This window comes from Episyrphus balteatus, chromosome 4 (assembly GCF_945859705.1).
Source record: "Episyrphus balteatus chromosome 4, idEpiBalt1.1, whole genome shotgun sequence".
Lineage (NCBI taxonomy): Eukaryota > Metazoa > Arthropoda > Insecta > Diptera > Syrphidae > Episyrphus > Episyrphus balteatus.
Genome location: NC_079137.1, coordinates 52211 through 79086, shown reverse-complemented (window position 1 = coordinate 79086; position 26876 = coordinate 52211). Strand labels below are relative to the sequence as shown.

The following is a 26876-nucleotide window of genomic DNA, read 5'->3' as shown; positions in this document are numbered from 1 at the left end:
GAATCATCTTTTAACTAAAAGAGAAATTCTTACTAAAAAATCTCTTCTTACAAAATGAGTATCTTCACTCTTATTTGAGAGAAAAAAAATATACTGCGCTCTGCGCAAAAATCTTCTAAGTTTATACATGAAAAATGCGCAACTTTTGCAATGGTAGGAATCTTAATTTTTGAAACACAGCAGTTGCTACAGAGCCCGCGGGTTGAAGAAATCGCTTGTGTAACCGTTTCGACATCTGGGTTAAACCAAATTAAGGAGAGAGTTTTTTCTATCGCAGTTGCTTTTCTAATTTTTTATAAATAAGTCTTAAAAAACCATCACGGTACTGCATTCCTTAAGTTAAATCAAAATAGTTAACGACATATTTCGTTTTTTTTTCCATTAAAAGATACTGAAAATGAATACATTAACACCCATTTTTCTTAAAAGCTGCCACTAAGCAGTTTAATTAATTGAAATGTAGTTTTATTTAATTCTCTTGTGTATACCTACACAAAACGAGTATTTAAATGAAATTGACTTCATATGATTTTTTAAACTAAAATATTTCTAAAAAATATTTTTTAAACTATTATTTTCTTGTTTCGATGTGTATTTTTTTCAGTGGGTATCAAAACTCATAGTGTTCTATGTTATAGCCTAAAAAGGATATAATACTGAGAGGTGTGGTTCTTGAAATCCATGAAATTATAATTTAAGTACATATATATTTTTAAGTTTTTCAAGAAAGTTTATTTGATGTAAATATTATTTTCATTAATTTAGTTTTTTTTAATTGATTACATGTTTAATCGTATTCTTTTTTGTTAAGCAAGTAAACGCCATTTAATCACCCATTACTTATATTCAAATGAGAACCACTCCATTTTTTTTTTTTTTCGGAAAATATATTTAAAAGTGAGAGAGTTTTAAAATATTTATACATTTTAAAACCATCATTTCAATTTCTACAAATAATCATCATGAATTAAATATATATTTTACCAACGTTGTCCTTCTTTGTATTCTCGTCCCTTTCAATTTATTAATTTTTTCTACCTTAAACTAAAAATTGTGTTTATTCAGTTTGATATTATACAGAAATGTATATTTAAAGTTTTAAATGTTTATTTTTTTTATACTTTTGCAGTGAGCTTAATTTCGCGAGTTTCTCAGTTAAAAATATTTCTTATGCATTCATGCGAAATCCACTATGTTATTAATTTGAGATGAATAATACCTATATCAACAAAAAAAGTTTTAATAAAATTAAGAATTAAAGAAGTGTTAAACTAGTGACAACTTTTGTGGTTTTCTAAATTACATTCATAAAAATTAATTGCTGGTTTCATAACACACCGTAACATAAAGATAAGCGCAGGAATTAATGAAATTAACACATATTTTGTCACGGATTAACTTCTGATTAATAGCTCAGACTCATGTAAGTACCTACATATCTTAAAAGTATTTTCTTTTGTTTGAAAAAATAAAAAAAAAATAAAGTTTATATAACATTTACGTTTCGGATTAATCTCTAAAAGGTGGTTAGTTTAAGTACATCGTAGTTTTCTCTCTTTTCACTCTCAAAAATATCTGCTGTCATACCTCCATGGGACTGTCAGTTTGATTTCTCTTAACACAAAGCTTTTTACTTTCATGTCGTTTCCCCTTTTTGAAATAATTTTTTGTTAAGTGTTTCCTTGAAAAATAATACAAATAGAATTTCATTTTTGATGCATCAAATAAAAAAAAAAAGTGAGAATAATTAAAAGATTTTGTTACCATATTGTATCTTTAAGAAAAAAAAACTATTTTCTTAAGAATATTAACAAATCTATACATATACCTACATAGTCTTGATAAAAAAATAATTTCTTAATCCTGATTATGTTGATATTAAAGAAATGATATAAAGAAACAACAATCTTTATTATTTTATTCATTTTTAAAATGAAACAGTCTCAATGACTAAACGGAAAAATGCATTTTGAAAACATTAGTAAGTAAGCTTAGTGAATTAAACATTTATACTCGTATGTAACTCTTCAGAATGAAAAATAATAATAAATGAATACACTTCTTCTTCAACTTCTAAAATTTTGTATGTAATTATGCGGGCTTGTTCAATGATAAAACATATTTTCTCATTAGCGAAATAATTTCGTAGATTTGAGAAATTTTCTCAAATTACTTATGATAGTATGTTGCTTTTCCAATATAAACAAAATTGTACATTGTTTTGGCATTAATGTCGGCTATATCAAAACTTGGTTATTTGTTTAGTGTCACTGTTATTCTCAACGTGCGATATATCTACATTTTTTATTTCTTATTGGAGCTATAAGTGACATTTTATAACAGTTCTTGGTTTATTTTCTTTGAACTATTAATATTATTCATCAAAAGATCACTATTGAAACTAAATCATCTATATAAGTTTTGTGTTTGAATTTCAAAATTAAATTTGTTTAAGAAAATCGCGACTTGAAATTGATTTCTTCAGTAAAATAAAATTTTCTTCTGGTTTTTTGTTGATAAATCAATGGATTCTTATTTTAAATATGATTTTCGTAGTATATTTTGTTTTTAAAGTTGAAAATTAAGTTGTTTTATGGGTTTTACGGCAGAGTACCTCGGGTTATTACATTTTGTTTTTTTTTTTTAATGTTCCAATAATGGAAAAAAGTGTTTGTTTTTAATTTTGTTCGACCTTTTACTCGTAACTACATATGTATATACAAAAACAAATCCTTTAAAACACTTGTCTGCTTTTTATTGATCCGGTCTTTTAATGGATAATTCTCATGGATATAAATAAACTTGATTTTCTTGCTGATCTTAAATGCTAGTTTAGTTTCAAAACTCCATAAAAGAAGCCTTGAAAAAAATGGTAGAGAGGAAAGTGATTGGCAAAATTTGTTGCAGACTTCTCTCTCTCTCCAACATTTATTAATTAATTCTTATTTATTATTTACTAATTAATTAATATAAACGTGCTTCTCAATATCTGGGATACGGGAAAACTCTGTTACTTTCTGTGATCGAAAATTGCGCCTAAGCTGAAAGGAAGGTTCACAATGTTGGACAACGGACAGAAATTATGAGGGTACGGCAGCTCGGAGGAAGATACTTCGTATGACAGCAGGAGTAACAAAGCTTGGCGTTTTCTGAAATCAACCAGTTGAAGGAGGAATACGAACACGGCCTTACTGCAGAGCCTTTGAAAGTATACTGTATACATCAACTCATCTTCCGAATATGGTTGTAAGAATGCATGCCTGCAGAATGGAATTTCAGCCTTTTCTGCCCGATTCTTAAGAAAGGGGAGAGATAATACCTTCTCAGGCCCGTCAAGCTGCTTGCAAAAGCATATGCCGACGATATTGACATAATCGGAAGAATACGCTTTTATGAGAATCGAAGCGGAAACGGCAAAAATGAGCTATAGGATCAATGAGGGCAAAACCAAGTATACTGTCGCGTAAAATGGACACTCAACACGGACGTATTGGAAAAAAACGTCACCAGGGATAGCCATAACTTCCAGGTAGTAAAGGACTTAGTCTTCTTCCGCTATCAAATAAGACAACACCACCAGCGCTCAACCAGTGGTGCCAACCACTGCAACTTTGGTTGCAAAGTCCCCTCTTGAATTTACTTCAATTTTTTTCAAGTTAATGTACTGTAAGTTTTTGTTTAAAGATCAATTTTCTACTGTTAAAAAAATTATTCTGCTTTGGGAGCAGGTCAAATTTTTATCCTGAAAGGATACATTTTTAGTTTATGTCTTAAGGTTTATATATTTTTTTATTTGAACCAAATGTAAATCAAACATTGAAAATGAAGAAAGAAATGTATGAGTATGTATTAGGGGAAAGATAATATTATTAATTATATTTCACTCAAATAAAGACAAAAAAAAATTGATGGTCAAATTATAACTAAAAATAAAATTTATGTAGGTATGTAAATTGTAAATATTTATAAATGTTTCAACACAATTGTTTGTTTTGCAGCTTAAAAAATAAACTTAGCTTAATTTCGCCAAAGATACATTTTATATTCAGCACGCTTACAAATATATACCTACTTAACAAACGCATTCATTTAAGTCATTGTTATAGGCAATATTTGTAAATCAAAAGACATGTTAAACAGATACAACAATGTACAAAACGTAATAAAAAAGAGTTGCGCAATATAATAATAGGTACATTCAAATTTGTTCAAACATAAAAAAAAATACGCTTGCATCTTGAAAAAATTATGATTTTATAACTAAATCCTAGTACTCCCAAAAAAAATGTTTGAAATCATATAAATCCAAATACCTAAATTATAAAAGTACTACAAAAAATCAGTAAAAATACAAAAAATCTCCAAATAATCTGGGACAATTGTGAATTTTCCTCACAGATCTGCCTTCTAGAAAACGAAAACCAAGCCGAAATTTTCAGTTTATTATTTCGTTGTACTATTTTTGCATTAAATTGTTAATTTTACATAAGCAGCGTAGGCTTATTAGGCTAGGCTTATAACTGAATTTTTATTTGGAATGCCTCACACATATTTTTTCTAAGCAGTATTTATTTGACTTAACTAAATTTATTTTTTTTTTGTAGAAAAAGATGTAAGAATATGTGTTGTGAATATTTTTTTCCTAAGTTTTACTGCGAAAAATATTATTAACAAAAATGTGTGATACGGTTACACGTGCAAAAACTCTACATGCATTATCTTGCTATTTGCAAACAAATGGCAAGCGCTTGCAAGTTAAAATGTATGAACGGAAGTTTGGTTTGATAGAGGCTGTCAAATTATCAAGTCTCTTCGCTACTTCCACTTCCATGCACTCTACTCACTTCAAAATTCGCACTCCAGTAGAGTTGCAACTTGCAAGTACATAAGTTTGAATGTGTAAGTAAAAAACTTTAAGTGGCATAACTTGCACGTGTGTCCGCAGGGTTAACCAAAAGACATGAACATAAATAATGGATTAATCATCACCAAAAAAGATTCAGTTTCAAAAATTATAATTTAGGAACCTAGGTAGTTTATTTACTACCTACTCATATCGACCTCATAAAAAGTTTTCCCAAAACTTAAAACAAAATCAAATTTAATCAAATCAAATTCGCCTATTTTTTTCTAAACAAACGCTTAAGGAGATTAAAACACTTTACCTTCTATTTATTTTCAGTGCTTCAGTTCAAGGTGCCCTTTGATGTTAAAATTTCAATAGCAGATGATACAATCTTCATTTAAACTCTAAAAAAGTTAATGCAAACCTTACATGCATACAAATAAAACCTTAAAGCTGTTCTTTTGAATGTTCGTTATTTTAAGCGAAATCTATAGATGAAAAAGAGTACAAAATATCAGCTCTTTGTTGACTTCATTTAAGACTTATGGCCAACAATTACTAAGACTTTGATGCATATCTCTAATAGCAATGTGTTTTTAAGTTACAAACAATAGAACAACAAACAAATGATACAACGAAACCAACCCCAATTCAGATATTTTCATTTCAGTGGCTTTCATCAGCTAGATAGAAATACTTAAAAAAAATACCTAATAAATGTAACACTTACATATATGAACATTTTTTCTTCTGTGAAAAAAAAAACTATACGTATACAGTAAAATAAAACTTTCCGGCCAGACAGACATCTTTAAAAAGAAAAGACTTATGCACACAATAATATTTTCATAAATCTGTAGAATGTTCGTGTAGTTTTGGAAAAGCAGTGGAATTCAAAAATAAAAAAAAAAACAATGGAATTGCCCCTAGCTTTTAGAATCGTCTAAGTAACCAAACACACACATTATGCAACTCTTTCATATTATCTACGAAGCAATTTAAGACATTATGTTCATTCAATACGGTACTTGAATCAAATTGTAGTAGAAAATGTTTAAAACGCAACAACACATGAACACAATTTCATAACACATAAACTGCAGCCTCTTTGTTCTATCGAGACACATCGTCAGTTTCATCTTTCACACATCGAAAATCTCGAAAAATCTTCGCCTGCGCAACACTAAGAAATGTCAATCTCAGTTCATAAAAAGCTGCTGCTTTGATGGGAAATGTCGAATTCTAAAAGTGGAAATATAACAATTGCAACAAGATAAACATGAATTAAAATCACACTTAAAATACACCATAACACTGTGATTGCAAAAAAAACAAACAAAATTATTAAGGAATTTTCAATTCTGGAATTGAGTCTACAAAACAAAAACATAAAAAATATGACAAACAAACATCTCTAGAGAGCTCTTTAATTACGACTGTTTTGGGTTAACTGCAATTTCATATTTAAAAATTATGTTTATTCGCATTAAACTCTATGCATATGGAATGAATTCAACAAATTAAGAAAAATTATTTCATGCAGTAACAAGATAATTGTCTAATTCATAAACATTTAAAACAAAGTACCATCATCCGGATGTAGGGGGAAAACTGGCGCAAGGCTGTCATTTGCAGGCAATGCACCGACTTGCGAATCGATTGTGAGTACCATTAATTATTTTTAAAAGAATAACGAGAGTAATATGGTTTTTAAAATTATTTGTTTATATACCTACATTTTAAATTGGTTCGAATGTTGGTCTTTGAAATCCATATTTTAAAACAATGCATTACAAATAGGTACATTATTTTAAACCTGAGAACACAATTAAGTTTAATTTTTATAAATTAGGTGCTTTTTAAATTACTTAAATGTTACTTATTAGCTGGGAAATGTACATTTTGCAATATTTTTTATGTTTAAATGCGAAATGTGCATATTATTATTTAAAATGCAGGAACATTAGGTATGAGATAGCATAATCTTGATAGAAAAGGCCAACTTGATGATGTTCCTTCAAATCAAGATTTTAAGATTTCCTTAAACGTTTTTGGTAAAGCAAAGGCATGGCTGTATAGGTACATACTTTTGTGATTATGTGTATCAAGGTGGTCCTTATATTGTTTTTACGAAACTCCACGGTGGTGGATGGACATCAATTAGTTCTAAATAGCAAAACAAAATTCTGTAATTTTTGCGGATTTTTATTTCAACTGCTTATTCTCCCGGTTGAATCCTCGAATCTAATCGAATATCCCTTATAAAACTACCTATAAAAATCAAAGGATACGTTTCACGTAAATCCGGGATGGAAAGAAAGTCAAATAAAAATCTAAAAAAAAAAAAAATAGGGAAATTTTGTCTCAACATTTCCAACTGAATGGCGGCTATCCAAAGGCATGTCCCGGATAAGGACTACCCCAGTGTGTATCTGTGTATATGTATTGGTACCCAAAATAGAAACAAAATTAAATCATAGAGGGAAAATTTCACATTTTTTAAGATAATTTATAAACTTAAATACAAAAATTAGATTTCTGTGAAAAATAATCGTAAAAAGATGGCAACATAAAAAACAATTTTAGTTGGGTACTTTTTTATGTCAAACAAATCGTTTTCAGATGTAAGTAAGAAGAGTTTGAATATAACTTAAATACTTTCGAAAAATGACTATGATGAATTTGTTTTCCATTCATCAGCATTTACATATTTGAACCATTGTCAACCCTCTTCGAAATCAGAACTATTTGGACTCAGAATAATAATGCACCTAGTTCCATATTATATATCTTCGCCAAATGGTGGGAGAAACGACGTTACAGTTATTTTTGTCTTGTTTTAGTTTTTATAGTTAAAAATACCGAAACTTTAGACAGAAAGTATCATATATGCACCTAACCTATGTATGTAATTTAACAAAATTAGTAGATAGTTTAGTGACATTTTTTGAAAAAAAGTTATCATGTTTACATCAAACACCTTAGGTATGTAAAAGCGTAAAAACCTCAAATAATTATTTATAAATTAAATTTGTTCACTTGATTCAGAACTAACTTTAATCTCGCACTAAAAAACCGGGTCTTAATAATTTATAATACTTAGAACAAGAACAGAACAGAAGAACTTAGAACAGATTTGCAAATGTAGATTTAAAACAGGGTTGTAAAAATATCAATTCAAAAAATGCATTTGGAATAAAAAAAAATATTTATTGCAAACATTTACCTACTTAAAAAAAAATCAATTTCAAATAAAAAAATGAGCCATTGTATCTGAAAGAGGTATAAGTCCATTTTTTCATGTTTCGAGATATTTAAGGGTTTGTATTTAGTTTTAAAAAGTACAGCTAAATGTTAGGGAATTCAGGTGATACATTTAAGATGATTAAAATTGGATTTTTAAAATTTTGAAAGAGAAATAAATTTAAAATAACCATTTTTATGAATAATAAAGTTTATAAAGAACTGATTCGTCAATTTAGTTAATAAAATAAAATTAAAATTAGACTTCTCAAAAAAAAAAAATTAATAATAGTGCTTTTTTCAGCTTGTGATTACTTAAAAAAATATCTTTCCTAACTGACCATTTACTTATTTTTTTTTCCAAAAGTGCACCTATCCAGTTCTAAAAAAACAGCTCAAATATCTGCATTAAAAAAAAAGAAATTAATGAACGGTGTATTATTTGAAAACTTGCTTAAGTTTAGAACATTAATTATTCATCATAATGTTATGCGAACACATCAACCGATGTACCCTTATAACAAAATTTGTATGTCGCGCTCTTTAAAAATTCGTTTTTTGTTCTTAATTTTGTAACAAAAATATAATAATAAAATAAATAATAAATAGAAATAAAAACTATAATAATCAAACGGGAAAGATTCATGTAGGAAACAAATTGCTTCACAAAAAAGGTCTTATAAACTTTTTTCATTTATCTAACCATTTGAAAGATATTCGAGGTGAAAGTTAAAAAAAATTATAAAAACATTTTTTTACTTTTCAAAATTTTCTAATTCACTGAAAAGTCATTATTATCAAATTAGTAAGATGTAGGGGCTAAAAAATGATACAAAAAAGTTCCTGGCATCAAATTGATTGCTTTAACCGTTAAGAAGATATTCGTACCCAAACTCTAATGCCCACTGATTTCAATAGTTATTTTATGACATGCATTGGGCACGAATATCTTCTAAACGGGAAACAGGTTGTAGAGTCTGTTTAGGATAAGGTTGAAGCAGTATCTGGAAAGTTTGTGATGATGAAATGAATGTGTTTGTATAAATTTGTTTTTATGTGTCGCTTTTCTTGTTTTTTTTTTTTTTTGTTATTTCAATAATATAATTCTTAAATTTAAAAAAAATCATGTGATTTGCAATTGTTTGTACAAATTTGTAAATTTGAAGTATAAAAGTCCTATTTAATTTGATGCTTGCGCTATTTTATAAGATATTGTATCTTAATGTGTTAAGCTATTGATAAATAAATAAATAATTTGAATTTGAAAATTCAATGAAATGTTCATTAAATATTTCGTTTTTAAATATTCGTCAAATTTCTTATATACAATTTTGACCATTTGGTCTTACTCAGGTCTAATATTATGTTTTTTTTTTTAAACAATAACATTTTTACTTGCTCTATAGGGCAAGTATTGAATTCATGTTAAAAGTTTTAAGCTAATATGTATGTACTTTTTATTGTAAGAGCAAGTTCGATCGACCCAGTCGTTGATTTTATTTTTTAATGCAGACATTTTGTATTTGCAATATAATTATTTTTTTAGGCAAAACATAAGAAAAGGATTTATTAAAATCCTGCTTTAACGTTTATGGATTTTCTCATAACCAATTTAATTTGTTATGTAAACAATAAGCTTAAATTGACAATAAAGGTATTATTCGTTTTCTATAATTTGTTTTGCCTATAATAATTATTTCTGTATTTCGTATTATTTTCTCATTGCAAACGAGATTGAATTTATTTGTATATGGATTTTAAGAAACAAAATTATCAATCACCTTCAAACTTTCACTATACTACAACCTATAAGATACTCGCAGTGTGACGCTGTTTGATTAAGACAAGTGAAAGATATATTCTCTACTTGCCTACGCCTTTACTTGGAAAAGCAAAAAAGCATTCCGCTCTAACCATGGTGCCTAGTGTTTGAATAATGTTTGTGTGAGGTCCTCGGTGGGACGTGCAGGGTGGAGGTGATATCCTTCATGTGTCCTCTCTTGCAAGATATTCTCTTTTCTATACTCTTAAATTCATTGCCTTCTATAAAATGAAAACAAAACATTGTAGATATAAGGGTGTGGCATTTTATAAACATGTATATTTTTATATTAATGTGTGTTTGGTTGTCGTAGTCATTTTATTTTATCCGCAACACACGAAAAGACCCACAAACAATAAACATTTAAAAAGAAGATAGATAAAGGCTTTCCAATTTGATGTCACTTTGGTATTGTTGATTTTGAAATTGTTCAATTCCTTAAAAAAAAAAAAAATAGAAAACTTTGAATAAAACATATTAAAATAATGTTCTAATAACCATTGGCGTACCTATGTTTCTATTCCGGGGGTCTGCGTCTCTCACGAGGTCGCAAAAATAGTTGTATTTTTACTGATGTTTAAAAAATTGTGTAATTCGATGCATAATGGTATAGTTCTAATTATAGTAAGATTGTATTAATCTGGTTGGAACGATTCGTTTCCATTTGAATTTAAGTCATTAAGTGTTTTATAAATACGCAAATTATGTATAATATGCTCTCGGTTAAGTATTATTTGTAACATAGACGCAAAAATCATAAATAAGGATAAAAAACAATTAAGCTAGCATTACACGGTCAACGATATCGGTCAACTCGTTTACTAGGCAATTGATTAGGTATGTCTTACAGAAAGGAACTAACACCTTCATGGGTTTTTATCGTTAAATGTGTTATAAAAGAGGATAAAACCGTCGCCGTCGTGGAGTTCTATTAAATGAGGGGGTGGAAATTGAAGATAGTGGAGCAAAAACCCCCTTTTTGTATTTTTTTTTTTTTTAATATATCTTGTATACAAAGCAAAATTTTGATATATTTAACACTTTTTGTAGAGAAATAAATTTCATATCAGAATAAACACATTATTTATTGAACCAACTGTTTTTTAAATAAACGGTTTTAAAGTTAAAATTTTGGAAACAAAAGTTTGAATATTATTTTAATAAAGACTGTGGATTTAATACGAAATTTATAGATAAAGTAAACTGCCTTAATTGATTTCTTATCATACACTAAAAATCATATGCTCCTATGCCTTCTTGTTTTTTTGGAAATTAAAAAATAGAAAAACTACATTCTTTATCAGAATATTATTTTAATAAAGACTGTGGATTTAATACGAAATTTATAGATAAAGTAAACTGCCTTAATTGATTTCTTATCATACACTAAAAATCATATGCTCCTATGCCTTCTTGTTTTTTTGGAAATTAAAAAATAGAAAAACTACATTCTTTATCAGACTAACTCGTTTATTTCGAAAAAAAATTAGGTTATTGAAATAATCTAATTTAAATATTTAAATTAAGTGTATAATAAGCTTTCGAAAAAATTATCATTCAAAACTGTAAGTGCTGCCGTTGTTTTCTATTATCTTTTTTTTATATTTTAGAAAATTGTCTATCCTGTCTAAACGGGAGAGATAGACCCTTCCTCCTAAAATAAACAGTCATTGTATTACAGATTAGACCCTTCTTCAAAAAACCGAAATCAATTTTTGGGTCCAAAGTTATCGTACTTCCCCCTGAAATATTTCTTTTTTACTTGAATAAAACTAAAATAAATTGCACGACTGGGGTCGCACGTACTTGCTCTTATGCTTAAAGTAACTATAATGTTCAAGAAATTTAAAATTCGATATTTTGAAGAAATTTCATAAGTAGTATAAAAAAATTAAATCTGTTTTTATAATTAATAAAACTCCGTTTTAAAATATCTTAAAAAAAAAAAACAAATATGCCATTTTATTTCTCGTATAAAAAGGTATTTTTAGAAAAAAAATTTTGAAAATTGTAGGAGCCGTTTTTTAAAAAAATTATTTTTTATATATAAAATTTTTTTAACATTTTTCAAAAAAAAAGTTGGTATGCCATTTTGAAGAAATAATTAATTTACACATAAAAACTAAATTTCAAAATTTTTCATTGATCCGTTTTCAAAAAATTGATTTTTCAAAAAAAAATTTTGAAATATTTTTTAAAAAACCAAAAATGCGTTTTTTGAAAATTTTCTAAAATTTTAATATTATCTTTACTTACACACTTTTGTATAAAAATTTTCATTTAAATCGGGTTAATTTTGTACGAGATATTCAGAAACGAAAAAAACCGTTCTATGACAGGTACCGTTAATAACGGTACAAAAAATATTTTTTTTATTTAAAAAGTTGGCCCTTATGTGTAGTATTACACACAAAAATTTTAATCAAAATCGTTAGAGCCGTTTTTGAAAAAAATTAACTTTTCTATTTCCGTTATATGGCAGGTACCGTTAGTTTTGGTCATAAAAAAAAAATTTCAATTTCCCCTCTAGGGAATCACCAAAAACTGCTAACTACCAAGTTTGAAGAAAATCACTTCACTCGTTTATTCTGCAGCTCCAGATAGAGACAGACGGACAGACAGACAGACAGACAGACTGACAGACAGAACTGCCGGACCCACTTTTTTGGCATTCTCCATCATCGTAATGTCATGTAAAATTGTTATCTCGAGTTCGATTTTTTTTACGAATCCTAAACTTGCCCTATAGTACCTATATCGCAAGTAAAAATTAGGTTCAAATGGCTTTAGTTAATTTTCAATGAAAAAATTTAATAATCCCAGCATTTTGAAGGAAATTAAATCTTCTTTTTTCTTTAGAGCAATGATTATGTCTATTTCAGCCCAAAATAAAAAGATACAACCAAAAGAGCATGAAAACTTAAAAAATCGAATTTTTTGGTGTTTTTCTTTTCGACTGTTTTCGTATGGATGTTGTTTTTATTTCAATTTTTAGAAAACATAGGAAATTCAACTCTACAAAAAGTGTTAAATGCAATATATCAAAATTTTGCTTTGTTTACGAGATATATTGAAAAAAAAAAGAAACAAGAAGTGGGCTTTTGCACCCCTATCATAATCAATAGCGTAGACTTCACCACAAAGATTATCTTCTCTGTAGGCCAACCTGAGTGTCATCGTACCCATCAACGGATTGACAGAATTTTCGGTGGAAGATCACACGACATGACATCTTGGAAAAATATTGGGACGTCAGAGAGTCAATGTTTTGGCCGATTTCGTAGACCTGTTGTGACCCGCAGTCCCAACCAACCTCAATCCCATACAAAACCTCTTTTTGTATACATTCCATATAATCCATACGCGCATGAAACCACCCAGAAACCAGAAACACCTTGACCATGAATAATAATCCATACTCGTCATAATTATGTAAACAAAACAAATACTAATTATAGAACATTGGTTTGCCTACACAACGTAAACAAAACAATGCGCTTCTTCAAAGTGGCATTGTGTAATGTGACACCTGCGAACTGCGATCGATTATGACACACACCGAAGTACTTGAGTGGGTCACCATACGATCAGCAGAATTAATGCATTGAAGTATATGACACATTGTTTATGTTGCTATGACCAGTGCAATTTGGTATATTATGAATATTATGAAATGTAGATCATGATGTGTGGCCTGGTTATGGTAAACAAAACGCATTGTTAAGTGACATAGTTCTTACTATGTCAAATGACATATGGATCGTAGGGCATGGTATTTAGAGGGAGGATAGATTCTAAAAATGTATAAAAGAGGAACCAAATGCGAGGAAGGGCAGAGTTGATCTAACATAGTGTAGAGTAAAGGTTGCAGCCATAAGCATAGAGACAGCGGGCCTTTTACTTTAATAAATTGCATTTTAAACTAAACACTTTGTTTTATTTTTCTAAAGACAACTCTCCGTCGTCTGCTCTTCCATCTGAAGCACGGCAGAAACGAAACAGACCATTTAATCCCGGCTGATATTCAATTAAAAAAAAATGTATATTGTGTATACTATATATGTATATGTATTAAACTAATTAGTTTAAGGAATTAAATAGATAGATAAATTACATATGTATTAACCCTTTCGGACCCAGCGTTACTCTCATGTAACATTTTTTTAAAAATTCGTAAAAAATATAAAATTAAACAATTTTTTAGGTTACGATGGCTTAATTGAAAGATAATAATGCCTAGTTACTGGATTATTACAAAAAGTTAGTCAAATATCATACTTTTAATTTTTTTTATTGAGAAAGGGACTGAAATTCACATTTTTTTTTTTGCAAAAAAAAATTTTTTTTTATATATGGTCATAATTTTGAAAAAAAAAAGATATAAAAAATGTTAATGCAGAAAGTGTTTTGTTTTTTTTTTCTTAGAAGAAGTAACATACATTATAGTTTCATAAAAAGTTATTTTCTCAGTTCTCCGACTTTTTTTGGTGGTCATAGGCAGTGCATTTTACTTACATGTAACATGAGAAAAACACATTAGTTTTGCTATTTATTATTTTGGAAAATAACTTTTTGCTATTCATAATTCTTAGTTGTGATGTATTTGACCCGATAATACCGAAAAAACATTTTTTAATATTGATCTTCATAGCTTGGGTTCGAAAGGGTTAATAAAATACCCAATAGCACTTAAATAATTTTGATATTTTAGAAAAGACAATTTTTTTATTTGGAAAGCAATAGTTAATAAAAATAAAACTTAGGTCACTTGAAGTTAAAGTTCTTAGCGTTTAAAGATTTAAATCATAATAAAGGTACGGCACGGATTGTTTCTTTGGATATCAGGTACCTACTGGGATTTCAAACTCAACGTGTAGGTATAATCTTACAGTTTCCTTACGTCTAGAATTCTTATTGGCCAATTTTCTGCTGTTTTGAAATCAGGACAATTAAATTTCAAATCTAGCAAAGAATCACTTAAAGTAGTGAAGAATACCGATACGTTTCGATGCGAGGCGAAATTCTTCTTTAAGATGGATTTAAGTTCATGTTAGGAAGATAAAACGCGTTATTTTTAAACCGCTTTATTCCAAAACAGTTGAAACAGGTAGCCAAAAAGTAAGAACAAAATAATAATTTTATTCTCAGCTTAAGGTTTTACCTTTACATCTTGGAAAAATATTGGGACGTCATTTTTACCTCAGAGAGTCAATGTTTTGGCCGATTTCGTAGACCTGTTGTGACCCGCAGTCCCAACCAACCTCAATCCCATACAAAACCTCTTTTTGTATACATTCCATATAATCCATACGCGCATGAAACCACCCAGAAACCAGAAACACCTTGACCATGAATAATAATCCATACTCGTCATAATTATGTAAACAAAACAAATACTAATTATAGAACATTGGTTTGCCTACACAACGTAAACAAAACAATGCGCTTCTTCAAAGTGGCATTGTGTAATGTGACACCTGCGAACTGCGATCGATTATGACACACACCGAAGTACTTGAGTGGGTCACCTTACGATCAGCAGAATTAATGCATTGAAGTATATGACACATTGTTTATGTTGCTATGACCAGTGCAATTTGGTATATTATGAATATTATGAAATGTAGATCATGATGTGTGGCCTGGTTATGGTAAACAAAACGCATTGTTAAGTGACATAGTTCTTACTATGTCAAATGACATATGGATCGTAGGGCATGGTATTTAGAGGGAGGATAGATTCTAAAAATGTATAAAAGAGGAACCAAATGCGAGGAAGGGCAGAGTTGATCTAACATAGTGTAGAGTAAAGGTTGCAGCCATAAGCATAGAGACAGCGGGCCTTTTACTTTAATAAATAGCATTTTAAACTAAACACTTTGTTTTATTTTTCTAAAGACAACTCTCCGTCGTCTGCTCTTCCATCTGAAGCACGGCAGAAACGAAACAGACCATTTAATCCCGGCTGATATTCAATTAAAAAAAAATGTATATTGTGTATACTATATATGTATATGTATTAAACTAATTAGTTTAAGGAATTAAATAGATAGATAAATTACATATGTATTAAAAAAATACCCAATAGCACTTAAATAATTTTGATATTTTAGAAAAGACAATTTTTTTATTTGGAAAGCAATAGTTAATAAAAATAAAACTTAGGTCACTTGAAGTTAAAGTTCTTAGCGTTTAAAGATTTAAATCATAATAAAGGTACGGCACGGATTGTTTCTTTGGATATCAGGTACCTACTGGGATTTCAAACTCAACGTGTAGGTATAATCTTACAGTTTCCTTACGTCTAGAATTCTTATTGGCCAATTTTCTGCTGTTTTGAAATCAGGACAATTAAATTTCAAATCTAGCAAAGAATCACTTAAAGTAGTGAAGAATACCGATACGTTTCGATGCGAGGCGAAATTCTTCTTTAAGATGGATTTAAGTTCATGTTAGGAAGATAAAACGCGTTATTTTTAAACCGCTTTATTCCAAAACAGTTGAAACAGGTAGCCAAAAAGTAAGAACAAAATAATAATTTTATTCTCAGCTTAAGGTTTTACCTTTATTTAAATAGAAAATAAATTGAAGATGCCTTTGATAAGTCAAAGAATTTTGCTTATGAGATAGTAAAGGTGGAAAGCTTTTTTGCAACATTATTTTTGTTTAACATTTGAGAGCTTTGGGATTATTAATTTGTTTTTAATTCAAAACTTTTAGGCAGTACGTATGTGAGTTAAAATGCATCAATGTTGAATATAAGGGACACACTAGTTACTAGTATATACGTATGCACATAATGTACCTATATTTGACTATATTTTATATGTTTCAATGTTCTTTGATAACCAATTTTTATATGATCAACGTCGTATATATTTTTTCTTAATTTTTAACTTAATATGTTGAGATCGATATTATCTATTTTCATATTTCTAAAATAAATTGTTTCACTTGTGCTATTTTATTATTTTAAGGGGTGGACCTGGCCTAAGATGGGGAGCTTGCTGTTTGCAGCTTTATTCATAGCGCTACATTTTGCCACCGGCGGCCTGGGCAACCCTGATGCAAAACGTTTATACGACGATCTACTTAGTAATTATAATCGGTTAATCCGACCAGTTGGCAATAACTCTGATCGTTTAACGGTCAAAATGGGTCTTAGACTATCGCAATTGATAGATGTTGTAAGTATTTGTACGAGTTAAAAAATTAAAAAAGGAATTATTCCTTATTTTCTTTATATAAATTTATTTTTATAAATTGAATACTCTATTTTCTTATAACCCGCCCCGGTCTCGAAATGCCTAAAATTGATAAATTGTTTATCAATCTAAAGAAACAAAATTATTATTTTTTTCAACTGTAACAATAGTTATATACTTTTTACTTTTCAGAATTTAAAAAACCAAATTATGACAACAAATGTGTGGGTAGAACAGGTAAGAGTTCATTCTTTTAGGATCTTAACTAATATACACAAGCTATTTTAATACTACTGTATTTTTAGGAATGGAACGATTATAAACTCAAATGGAATCCTGACGACTATGGGGGCGTCGATACACTCCATGTACCATCTGAACACATTTGGCTTCCAGATATTGTCTTATATAATAAGTAAGAATCCGATTAATTTGAATTTATTGTATCCCTATTAAGTGCAATTACCATTTCAAGTATTTGATTGAAGCAATTGATCTTGTGTTCTTAAAATATTATATTAAAGCTTATTTAATTCTACTCTGGGTTTGAATTCAGCGTTATTGCACACAAGCTTCAGTCACATACTATTTCCTTATAAAAAAAAAAAACAATTAAGTACTTTTATAAAAGAAAAGTTAATACAAATTTTGATTTATTTTTAATGTCTAGCGCCGATGGCAATTATGAAGTGACAATAATGACAAAAGCAATCTTACACCATACAGGTAAAGTTGTATGGAAACCACCTGCTATTTATAAGTCGTTTTGCGAAATTGATGTGGAATACTTTCCATTTGATGAACAAACTTGCTTTATGAAGTTTGGATCATGGACCTATGATGGATACATGGTAAGATCTATATATACTAATTCATAAATATATATAATTCATAAACATAAGGAATGGACAATGCTGTTAAGAAAAGTGGAATAAAATCACGGAAGTCGAAAATATTGAGTTCCAGAGGATTTGTTTTCAATTAAAACTACGCGAAATTTGTATTCTAGTTTATTAATTAAAGCATAGGGATCACGAAGAATATTAGTAGGTATACATATTTCGAGAAGATAAAAACTGAAATTTTGAAGTGAGCAAAAAATCTATCGAATTCAAATTATTTAATTCTTAAAGTAAGAAACAATTTTCTTCAACTTCACTTGCATGCCTTACCTACGCCATTTGTGAAATGTCTAAATGCATTATTAAGATAATTCTTATTTTTCGATAATATTAATACCTCACACGTCACACCTCAATAATATTTCATTGAAAATTATAACCTAATTTACAGTTCAGCGTGCAAAAAAAAATTGAATTCTTAAAACAATCTTCCGACATTTCTTTATTATTTAGATATTAAAAAAAAAAAAATTTTTGAAGGGAGAGAGGTGGTTTCTTCTTGTCCCCATCAAGAAACAAAGAATTAAACGAGTGTTAATCGTTTGCCTTGGAACCGATACCAGTAGTGTAGAAAACGGACAGAAAAAATTAAATTAACAGTGAAACTAAAAAAGTAATGCTGTATTCTTGTGCTTTATTTATATTTAAACATAGGGTAGACTGGGTACGGTTGAAACAATTTTTCGTTTTTCATCTATATCTATAGTATTGCTTTTTGTAAGCAGACTTATATAATGAAGTTCTCAGAGCGTTATTTTGAGTATTACATCAAATTAAAGGAAACAAAACAATTTATTTCAAAGGTCGCCATACCTACAGTGATTCTAGTCAGTTTAAACATGTAAATAATACAAAGTATAATATTGTTACATTTATTTATGCATTATTTATTTTATATATAAAAAATATACAAATAAACAAAGGAAAAAATAATGAAAATTATTTTTATTTTAAGCTGAGTGATTGAATATAAATACATATATAGTTCATTGGAGTCAAGGTCAATTGAATTTTTTAATTAAAATATATAAATGCATGATCAATATTTTCACCTCCGTCATTTAAACCAAAGATGAAATTCTAATAATATAGACATTGATTTTCAGCGCCATTATTTTGGCTCTTTCTTTAAGAGCGTATAAATTCTTTGGAGCTTGGAGCAAGGTGCAATTTCGTCTGACCAAAAGTGTAATTTTTTTATGAATTTATAGTTTGCGATTTAAATTTTATCTGTTGAAGATTATGCCATAACTTTGAGGATCATACATCGCAAAACTCTTTAATGATTTAAAAAAATGTTCTTTTTTACTTAACTACACATTACCTACATACAAAACCAGCGTTAGGAAAATTATTATATTGTATTCATTAATAAAACATAATTAAAAACAAAATTTATTGTTTAAATCATTCAACAGGTTGATTTGCGTCATCTGAAACAGACTGCCGATTCGGATAACATCGAAGTTGGCATCGATCTACAGGATTATTATATATCAGTTGAATGGGACATTATGCGGGTACCAGCAGTACGAAATGAGAAATTTTATAGTTGTTGCGAAGAACCTTATTTGGATATTGTGTTTAATTTAACTTTAAGGCGTAAAACTCTTTTTTATACCGTTAACTTAATAATACCGTGCGTTGGTATATCATTTTTATCAGTTCTTGTGTTTTATTTGCCAAGTGATTCAGGTGAAAAAATTTCACTCTGTATTAGTATTCTCCTATCGTTGACTGTGTTTTTTTTACTACTCGCTGAAATTATACCCCCGACATCGTTGACAGTACCATTGCTAGGGAAATATTTGCTGTTTACGATGATGTTGGTCACACTATCCGTAGTTGTGACGATTGCTGTTTTGAACGTAAACTTTAGGTTAGCTAATCTGTTTTTTTTTTATTTTTCATTGACATTAATCCTTCATTTTACTTTGTTTTTAGATCCCCTGTAACGCATAAAATGGCACCTTGGGTGCAACGGCTGTTTATTCAAATTTTGCCTAAAGTTCTTTGCATTGAAAGACCGAAAAAGGATGAACCAAATGAAGACGAACAGCAACCTGAAGTTTTGACAGATGTTTTTCATTTACCTCCAGACGTTGAAAAATTCGTAAACTACGATACAAAGCGATTTAGTGGGGACTATGGGATACCTGGTAAGTGGTTTAAAAATTTGTATACATTTTCGTATAATTTCGTCGGTCCACAGGGAAAACTCTTTCAGTACCTACATACGATTTTAATACCTGAGTTTTTCTTCGAACCGACGATTTTTTCTTCGAAAAATTCTTAGGATAATATCAATACATAATGATAATAATAATAATTTTAACTATATGCCTGTAAGACCTAAGGTCTTTTTAAATGCGTACTGCACGGCACTAGTAAGAAGGAATAGAAAGATAAGAAAGAATTTTTTGTTGGTACAGATGATTATTATCTGCTAGGGATAAAGAAAAGAATGCTGCCTAAGGTAGGGCTCAAACCCACACCTTCAGGTTAGCAGTCAAGCGCTATATCCAGCCACCCGTATCAAGTTTGTTTTTTGTAAATTTTGCATGATAACGATTATCTCTTGGTCATATGAGCCGCGTTTTTTCCATACTCTTTACCCAATAATTTTTTTAATTTTTATACAAAAAAAAAAAAAAAAAAATAGCAACATACTTAGTGTTTGTTTTGATTGTAAACGGGTAGATTCATAAAAAAAAACAAGGCAATAGTATGGAAATATTGCAGTGATACATATTTGTTTATAACGTGCGATTAAAAAATAACACAAATTGTTTCTTGTCTATATTGAATGATGTAAATTCTGTGAAACACGTCCCTGTTTTTCTTTAAAAAATTTAAGTAGCTTAAATCAATTGCAAATGTTGAGAACACATTTATGTTAAAGGATATCACTTTTAGATAAAAATGAAATGACTCATTAAAAAACTAACAAATGCTGTGACTATTTGTATTAATAGATTTAGAAGCAGAGCCAACAGTGATTTAAGAAACCGAAAAATATGTATACCAATTTACCATTATAAGTATTTTTTTGAGAAAAATTACAATACATTGGACCATTACTCACACAAAATTAAATCCAAATCGTTACAGCCGATTTTGAGAAAAATGCAATAACTCGAAATAATTGTGTGGAGCCTTGGGAATTAACAAAAATAATCTTTGCCAAATTTTAAGATAATTCACCCACCCGTGGATTATTTACGTATCGATTTTAATTAAACTTAACAAACTGCAGCTGTTTCTTATCATTCTGTAAGATTCTGTAGATTTGAAATTCAAAAAATAAAAAGGAAGGCTTGTTGGTCGTTCGCATGTTAAAAGTACCCACTTATTTTAAATGAATAGCTAATTGAATATATTAGATAAATTGTTGGAATAATTTTAATTTAATCAACATCCTTACATATTGCAGCTATACCCACGCATCGTTTTGAAATCGCTCCTTCAGGTATCATAGGTCCATGTTTTGGTGACCCTCCATTGCCATCAGCACTGCCTCTACCTGGTGGAGATGATGATCTCTTTAGCCCATCAGGTAATGGTGATATAAGTCCTGGCTGCTGTGCTGCCGATATTAGTCCTACGTTCGATAAGCCATATGCAAGAGAAATGGAAAAAACAATAGAAGGCTCTCGATTCATTGCACAACATGTTAGAAACAAAGACAAATTTGAGAGCGTAAGTTTTGGCAAAATTGTTGTCCTTATTTTATATTTAAAAATGAGTTTAAGTCTATAACCTTTAAAATTCTTATGTTCTTATGCATTATCAATTTTTTCTTTGATTTTTGTAATTCGTTGTATATATTGTGTTTTCAAAATGGCGTACTCCTTTAACAGAGGGCTAAAAGCTATAGTGGACTAAGTCTAAAATAAAATTCTTTTTTAAATCTAGCTCAAGTATATGCTTAATTACTAAAGTCAGTAATAAGATCTGCCAAAAAATGTTTCGTTTCTAAAACAACAGTAAACATATCAAGTTCTCACTATACGGCAATTAATGAAAATATACCTATGTACATATTTACTTTTGCTCATATATCTTAATTCACTTTTTCTAACTGGGTTTTTTGATCCAGTACAACTGTACATATATAGGCTGAAAATTGATTTCAATCATCATGTATATATGAATTAACTTACTATACAAAAGTTTTTATTATGATTTTAAATCTAACAATCATGCAACTACAGCGAAGTAAAAAAAAGCAGACTCAAACATTCTGTTAAAACAGAAGCAATTGGCTTCATAAATGTAACAATCCATAACTAAGAAGCTTGCCGCCACCGCGCCGCTTTCAGAAGTCAACACGGCTGAAACCAGAGGTGGATGACAGGTGTGAAACATAGAGTTACGAGCCTTTTTTATTAAAAGACCTAAAAAGTTTTTGCAACAATTATAAACGAAATTTCTAAAAAGAACCAGAGTTTGACGTTGTTGGTAAAGTTGCAATCCTTCTTCAATATTATTTATAACCTTGGAAACTTACGTGCGTCTTCTTTCATTATAAAATTTGTAAAAAAAAAACTGCTAAAAGGACTTGTTTTTCGTTTTTTTTTCATTATTAAATGAACTTTAAAACAAATAAAAACGTTTTTTATTTTTTTGTTTTTTTATTTAAATTTTTACTGTCTCTTTGACTAATTTGTATATGTTCTAACTATTTTAAAAAAATGCATATAAATTATATTTTTAGGTAGAGGAAGACTGGAAGTATGTTGCAATGGTTTTGGACCGTTTATTTCTTTGGATATTCACAATAGCGTGTATACTTGGCACAGCATTAATTATATTACAAGCACCTAGTTTATATGATCATTCACAGCCAATAGATATTCTATATTCAAAAATAGCTAAGAAAAAATTCGAATTACTAAAAATGGGCAGCGAAGATGTATAGCGACCACTAGGGTTCGCAGCCGGTTGGTGGAATATGATCCAAGGCTGGTTGCGAACTCTTTTTGAGGCTCGTGACGATGACAGAGGATAATATCCAATGAATTTAATTGCAACATCGTCACTAACGACCATGTCGCCTTCATTTTCTTCTTCATCGTTATTTAATCCTATAACTGAGTCACCATCGTCTTCGCAGCCATTGTTATCGTTTTCATCATCATTACAACCACATACAAGAGTCACACTTGACAAAAATTTAGAAATAGGTTATTAACATATAATAATATAATTGGAAAGGATTTACGAGCTGTAATTGAATTTCAATAGCATGAACAAAGGCCATCAGAAGAGTAAGAGAATAGCCCTGATAGGTTTCCGTATTAAGAAAAAAAAGCAATCTGTAAATACTATAGAATATTTAAGTGAACTATATTCACAGATTATGTATTCACTTACCTATTGTTAGCTTTAAATTGAATATTTCTTCACAGGAATGGAATACTGTGTGCTGTGTGTTGTTGAGTCGTGCGGACTTGTTCATGCTATTGATCAAGACAGTTGAGTTTGTAAGGTAATTTTAACAATAAAAAATAGTATTCAAAAACGTACTTAATAATAGACTAACACTTTTGTTCAGGATAAGGAGAAAGACATACTTTTTAGGTTGCATCATCATTTGTTAATGCATAATATAGAATCACAAAAATGTAAAACCATTCCAAGAATTCGATATAGTATTATTATGAAAACGGGGTTTATAAAAAGCTAAATAGCAGCAAAATCATAGACACGGTAAATTAATATTAAAACCAAAGTTAAGGAGTTGTCTTCAGAAAGAAGCAAAGAAAAACGAATGATTTTTATTATATTTGTATGAAAAATTTATTAAGATTTTTAATAAACTAACTCGATGTACATTTGTATATATATACATATGTTTAGTTTCCATAAAAATATTGTTTTCATCTTAATACATGACTAAAATTAAAAAGTAACATCCTCATAATGCTGAGCAATCATATTGAAACTATTCATTAAAACCATTTCAAGTATTTCGTGTATAAATTTAAAAGAGAAAAAAAAGTGTTTCAAGTGTTTCAATTGTACACGAAACTTAGTTGGTTTTAACCTATTTTTAATCAGTATGTACATTTTTGTATTGTTTTTTTAATGGTGATATAAATTTTAAAAAATTACAATAGATTTGGTTTTAAAATATATTTATTTTTATACACAGATATTTTGAACAATCTCTTAAATTTTATTTGATAGCTGCATACCATTCATATTTAATTAAAAACAAATTTAAACTTCATAAAGTTTCTTTGCTATTTCATATATTATGCTTAAGCAGTGTTTTATTTATATACGAATTGCTCCTGACTTTCAGAATCAAGTGCCTGGTTGCAATCTGATGTTATAAAATTGGGGAACATTGTACCTATGTATTCGAATTAGTCAAGATGGTAAACTAATTCCAACTATGTACAATGTAGAGAAGCGTTTGTTACAAACACTTATATTTTTTTTTGCTAATTGTTTTTTTGATTGTTACGTTATTTAATTTCAACCTAATTGAAAAGGCTATTAAGAAATAAATGATGTCTATATGCTTATTTCATAAGTCATTACATAAAAATACTTATTTTTTAGCGAGATATTATCATTTGATAAATATTAACTATTAAATTAATATTTTAAAGATAATATTTGTCTTAGATGTTGTTTAAATTTAAATTTAATTTAAAGACACTAAAAGATTTCCTAGGTTTTATAAAGAAAAAATCTTTGAAAGTAGGGGACTCGTATTCTTGTTTTTCTTTTTTAGTATAGTTAGAATCAAATTATTGATTAAAACAAATTTCGAAAAGGCAATTACCTTTGGTTAAAATTAACTGAAAGAAATTACACCTGGAGTGAAATATGTATTTGTTTTGTATAATATTAAAAATAAGCAGAATTTAAAAGGCTGACAAAATTTTGAATTATTTATTTTTATTTAAAAGGATTTTGTTTTTCTGTTTATTAATAAACACTGTTGACAAAGAAGATGAAGGTTTTGTTTAATATTTATTGCAAGTTTCATTTAACTTCGATTTGGGTGTGTTGGCACCTAAGCCCAAGTTGTAATTCAAATTATTTGCACGTTATCCATGTGCACTGTGGCGTATACGTGCTTTATTTTGTATTCATTTATTATTTTTTTTTTTTTAATTGCATGTAGAAGCTTAGGGAAGGAAGGCGGTTGATGATGATAATAGACAATTTATGTTTATGTAATCTGACTATATGACACATTATTTAAAAGTATTTAATACATGTATTTTTTTATTTTATATAAATATTTTTTCAATGATACTATTTAAGTCGAGATGAAAACATGATTCGATCTTGAATACATTTGAGTTTTTTTTTCATTCTAAATAACATATCATTATCTTTTATATATAAAAGCTGCATCATCTGTTTTTGTGTTATTCATTTTTTATTTATATAGCTTAGTAAGAATACTATTTTAAAGGAATACTTTTTTACTTGAATAAAATTTCCTTGATCAAGCAATGGTTTTGAACTTTGAAAAATTTGTTTGAACAAAAAAAAAAAAAACGCTTTGTAAACTATACTTGCTCCTGTCTTGTTTTAATATTTCTACGTTGTTTGCTATCATTTAGAATCAAGTAAATAAAAAAAAAAATACATTTGCATAGAATATATGATTTTTTTGTAATTATTATTAATTTTTTTTTACAATTTATTACAGTATGTGTTGAACTGAAAAATCAGTATTCACATATTAAAAATCATTCACTTGTTTTCAAATTAAACATATGTATGTATATCTTAATGTATATTAAATCTAAGCCACTAAATATAAAATTAATAAAACTATTATGCTTAAAACACAAATAAAATATTAGAAACCTTTAAATAATAAACATTTGAATAAAAGACAATGGAAAACATATACAGTTAACATTTTAAAAAAATTAGATAAAATAAGTAACTTAAACAAGAAGAAAAAATATTTAATAAAAATTAATGTAGTTAAATAAGCAAAAGAGCTAAACATATTTTTTTTACTTTAAGTAATTTCAATTATTTTTTTTCCATTTCACTCTTGTTTTTTTTTGGTCTTTCGTCATTTTATTTAAAAGATTTCAAATAAGATGTTAAATTTGTTATAGAAAATGATTGTATTTTTATTTTAAAAGCAAACTATACAGTGGTATGAAATAAAAATAGGTACCTACGTTTTAGAAGATGCTCAGATTTAAATTTCGTAAATTTATAAGTGTTATTTCATATTTTAGCTGGTCCTTATTTTTTGTTTTATATTCTATTTCGATAGATATAATGTTACAAGAAGTAGCAAGTACCCAAACGAATTCCTTTGCAAAATAACTCATACAAACGGATGAGGCAATACTATTTGGATTTTATTATTTGTTTAATCGCACCGCTACAGCCAGGGATATTCTTAAAAGCGTTCATAAATATACTCTCCATGCACTTTTCGCAGTAAGTTGAGTTTTTTGTCACTTTATTTAAAAGGTATATTGAGTATCCATTGTGTTGCTTTATGGCTTTGTTTAGTGAGAATTATATCTCATAAACACAATTGAAAGACCTTTCCAAAAATAACAAATATTTTTAGCTTTCACTCAATCAAAATCTGCTGCAAATTCTCGGTCTCAATAGTACGAGATCCATAAAAAAATTATCTACCGTCATCCGTTATTACAAAATAAATCAATAGGTATTGTATGCAAAATAATGTTGGCGATAGTGTATATATATTTCCGATTAAAACCTGTCCCGTTACTAAATACATAATTCATTTTATATCTGCGTTGTTAGATAAATTCCTGAAATGTTTTATTTACAAAATTCAAGCATTTACTAAGAGAAAAGGTATAATATAATATAATATAATATAC

At 28.6% G+C, this 26876-nt stretch overlaps 1 protein-coding gene across 3 annotated transcripts; it reads left to right on the top strand.

The window, feature by feature from the left end:
• Nucleotides 1-175: 175 nt before the first annotated feature.
• LOC129917719 (acetylcholine receptor subunit alpha-like 1) lies at nucleotides 176-25637 on the top strand. 3 transcript variants are annotated; one of them, XM_055997798.1, is made up of 12 exons: nucleotides 176-322; nucleotides 605-663; nucleotides 1130-1423; nucleotides 5183-6507; nucleotides 16889-17098; nucleotides 17309-17353; nucleotides 17422-17531; nucleotides 17787-17967; nucleotides 19437-19897; nucleotides 19963-20177; nucleotides 21452-21717; nucleotides 22736-25636. In XM_055997798.1, the coding sequence occupies exons 5-12, from the start codon at nucleotides 16907-16909 to the stop codon at nucleotides 22937-22939; spliced, it is 1674 nt and encodes a 557-aa protein (XP_055853773.1). In that variant the 5' UTR covers nucleotides 176-322; nucleotides 605-663; nucleotides 1130-1423; nucleotides 5183-6507; nucleotides 16889-16906; the 3' UTR covers nucleotides 22940-25636. The 3 variants fall into 3 exon arrangements, with proteins under 3 accessions (XP_055853773.1, XP_055853771.1, XP_055853772.1); XM_055997796.1 differs by lacking the exon at nucleotides 605-663; XM_055997797.1 differs by lacking the exons at nucleotides 605-663; nucleotides 5183-6507 and having other exon boundaries at nucleotides 22736-25637.
• Nucleotides 25638-26876: the final 1239 nt, after the last annotated feature.

What these genes read in the sequence shown, in the direction of transcription:
- LOC129917719 (XM_055997797.1), top strand. Translation starts at nt 16,907, where the DNA reads ATGGGGAGCTTGCTGTTTGCAGCTTTATTCATAGCGCTACATTTTGCC. An exon ending in GTTTTGAACGTAAACTTTAG is followed by an intron (nt 19,898 to 19,962) that starts GTTAGCTAATCT and finishes CTTTGTTTTTAG; the next exon opens with ATCCCCTGTAACGCATAAAA. An exon ending in ACAAAGACAAATTTGAGAGC is followed by an intron (nt 21,718 to 22,735) that starts GTAAGTTTTGGC and finishes TTATATTTTTAG; the next exon opens with GTAGAGGAAGACTGGAAGTA.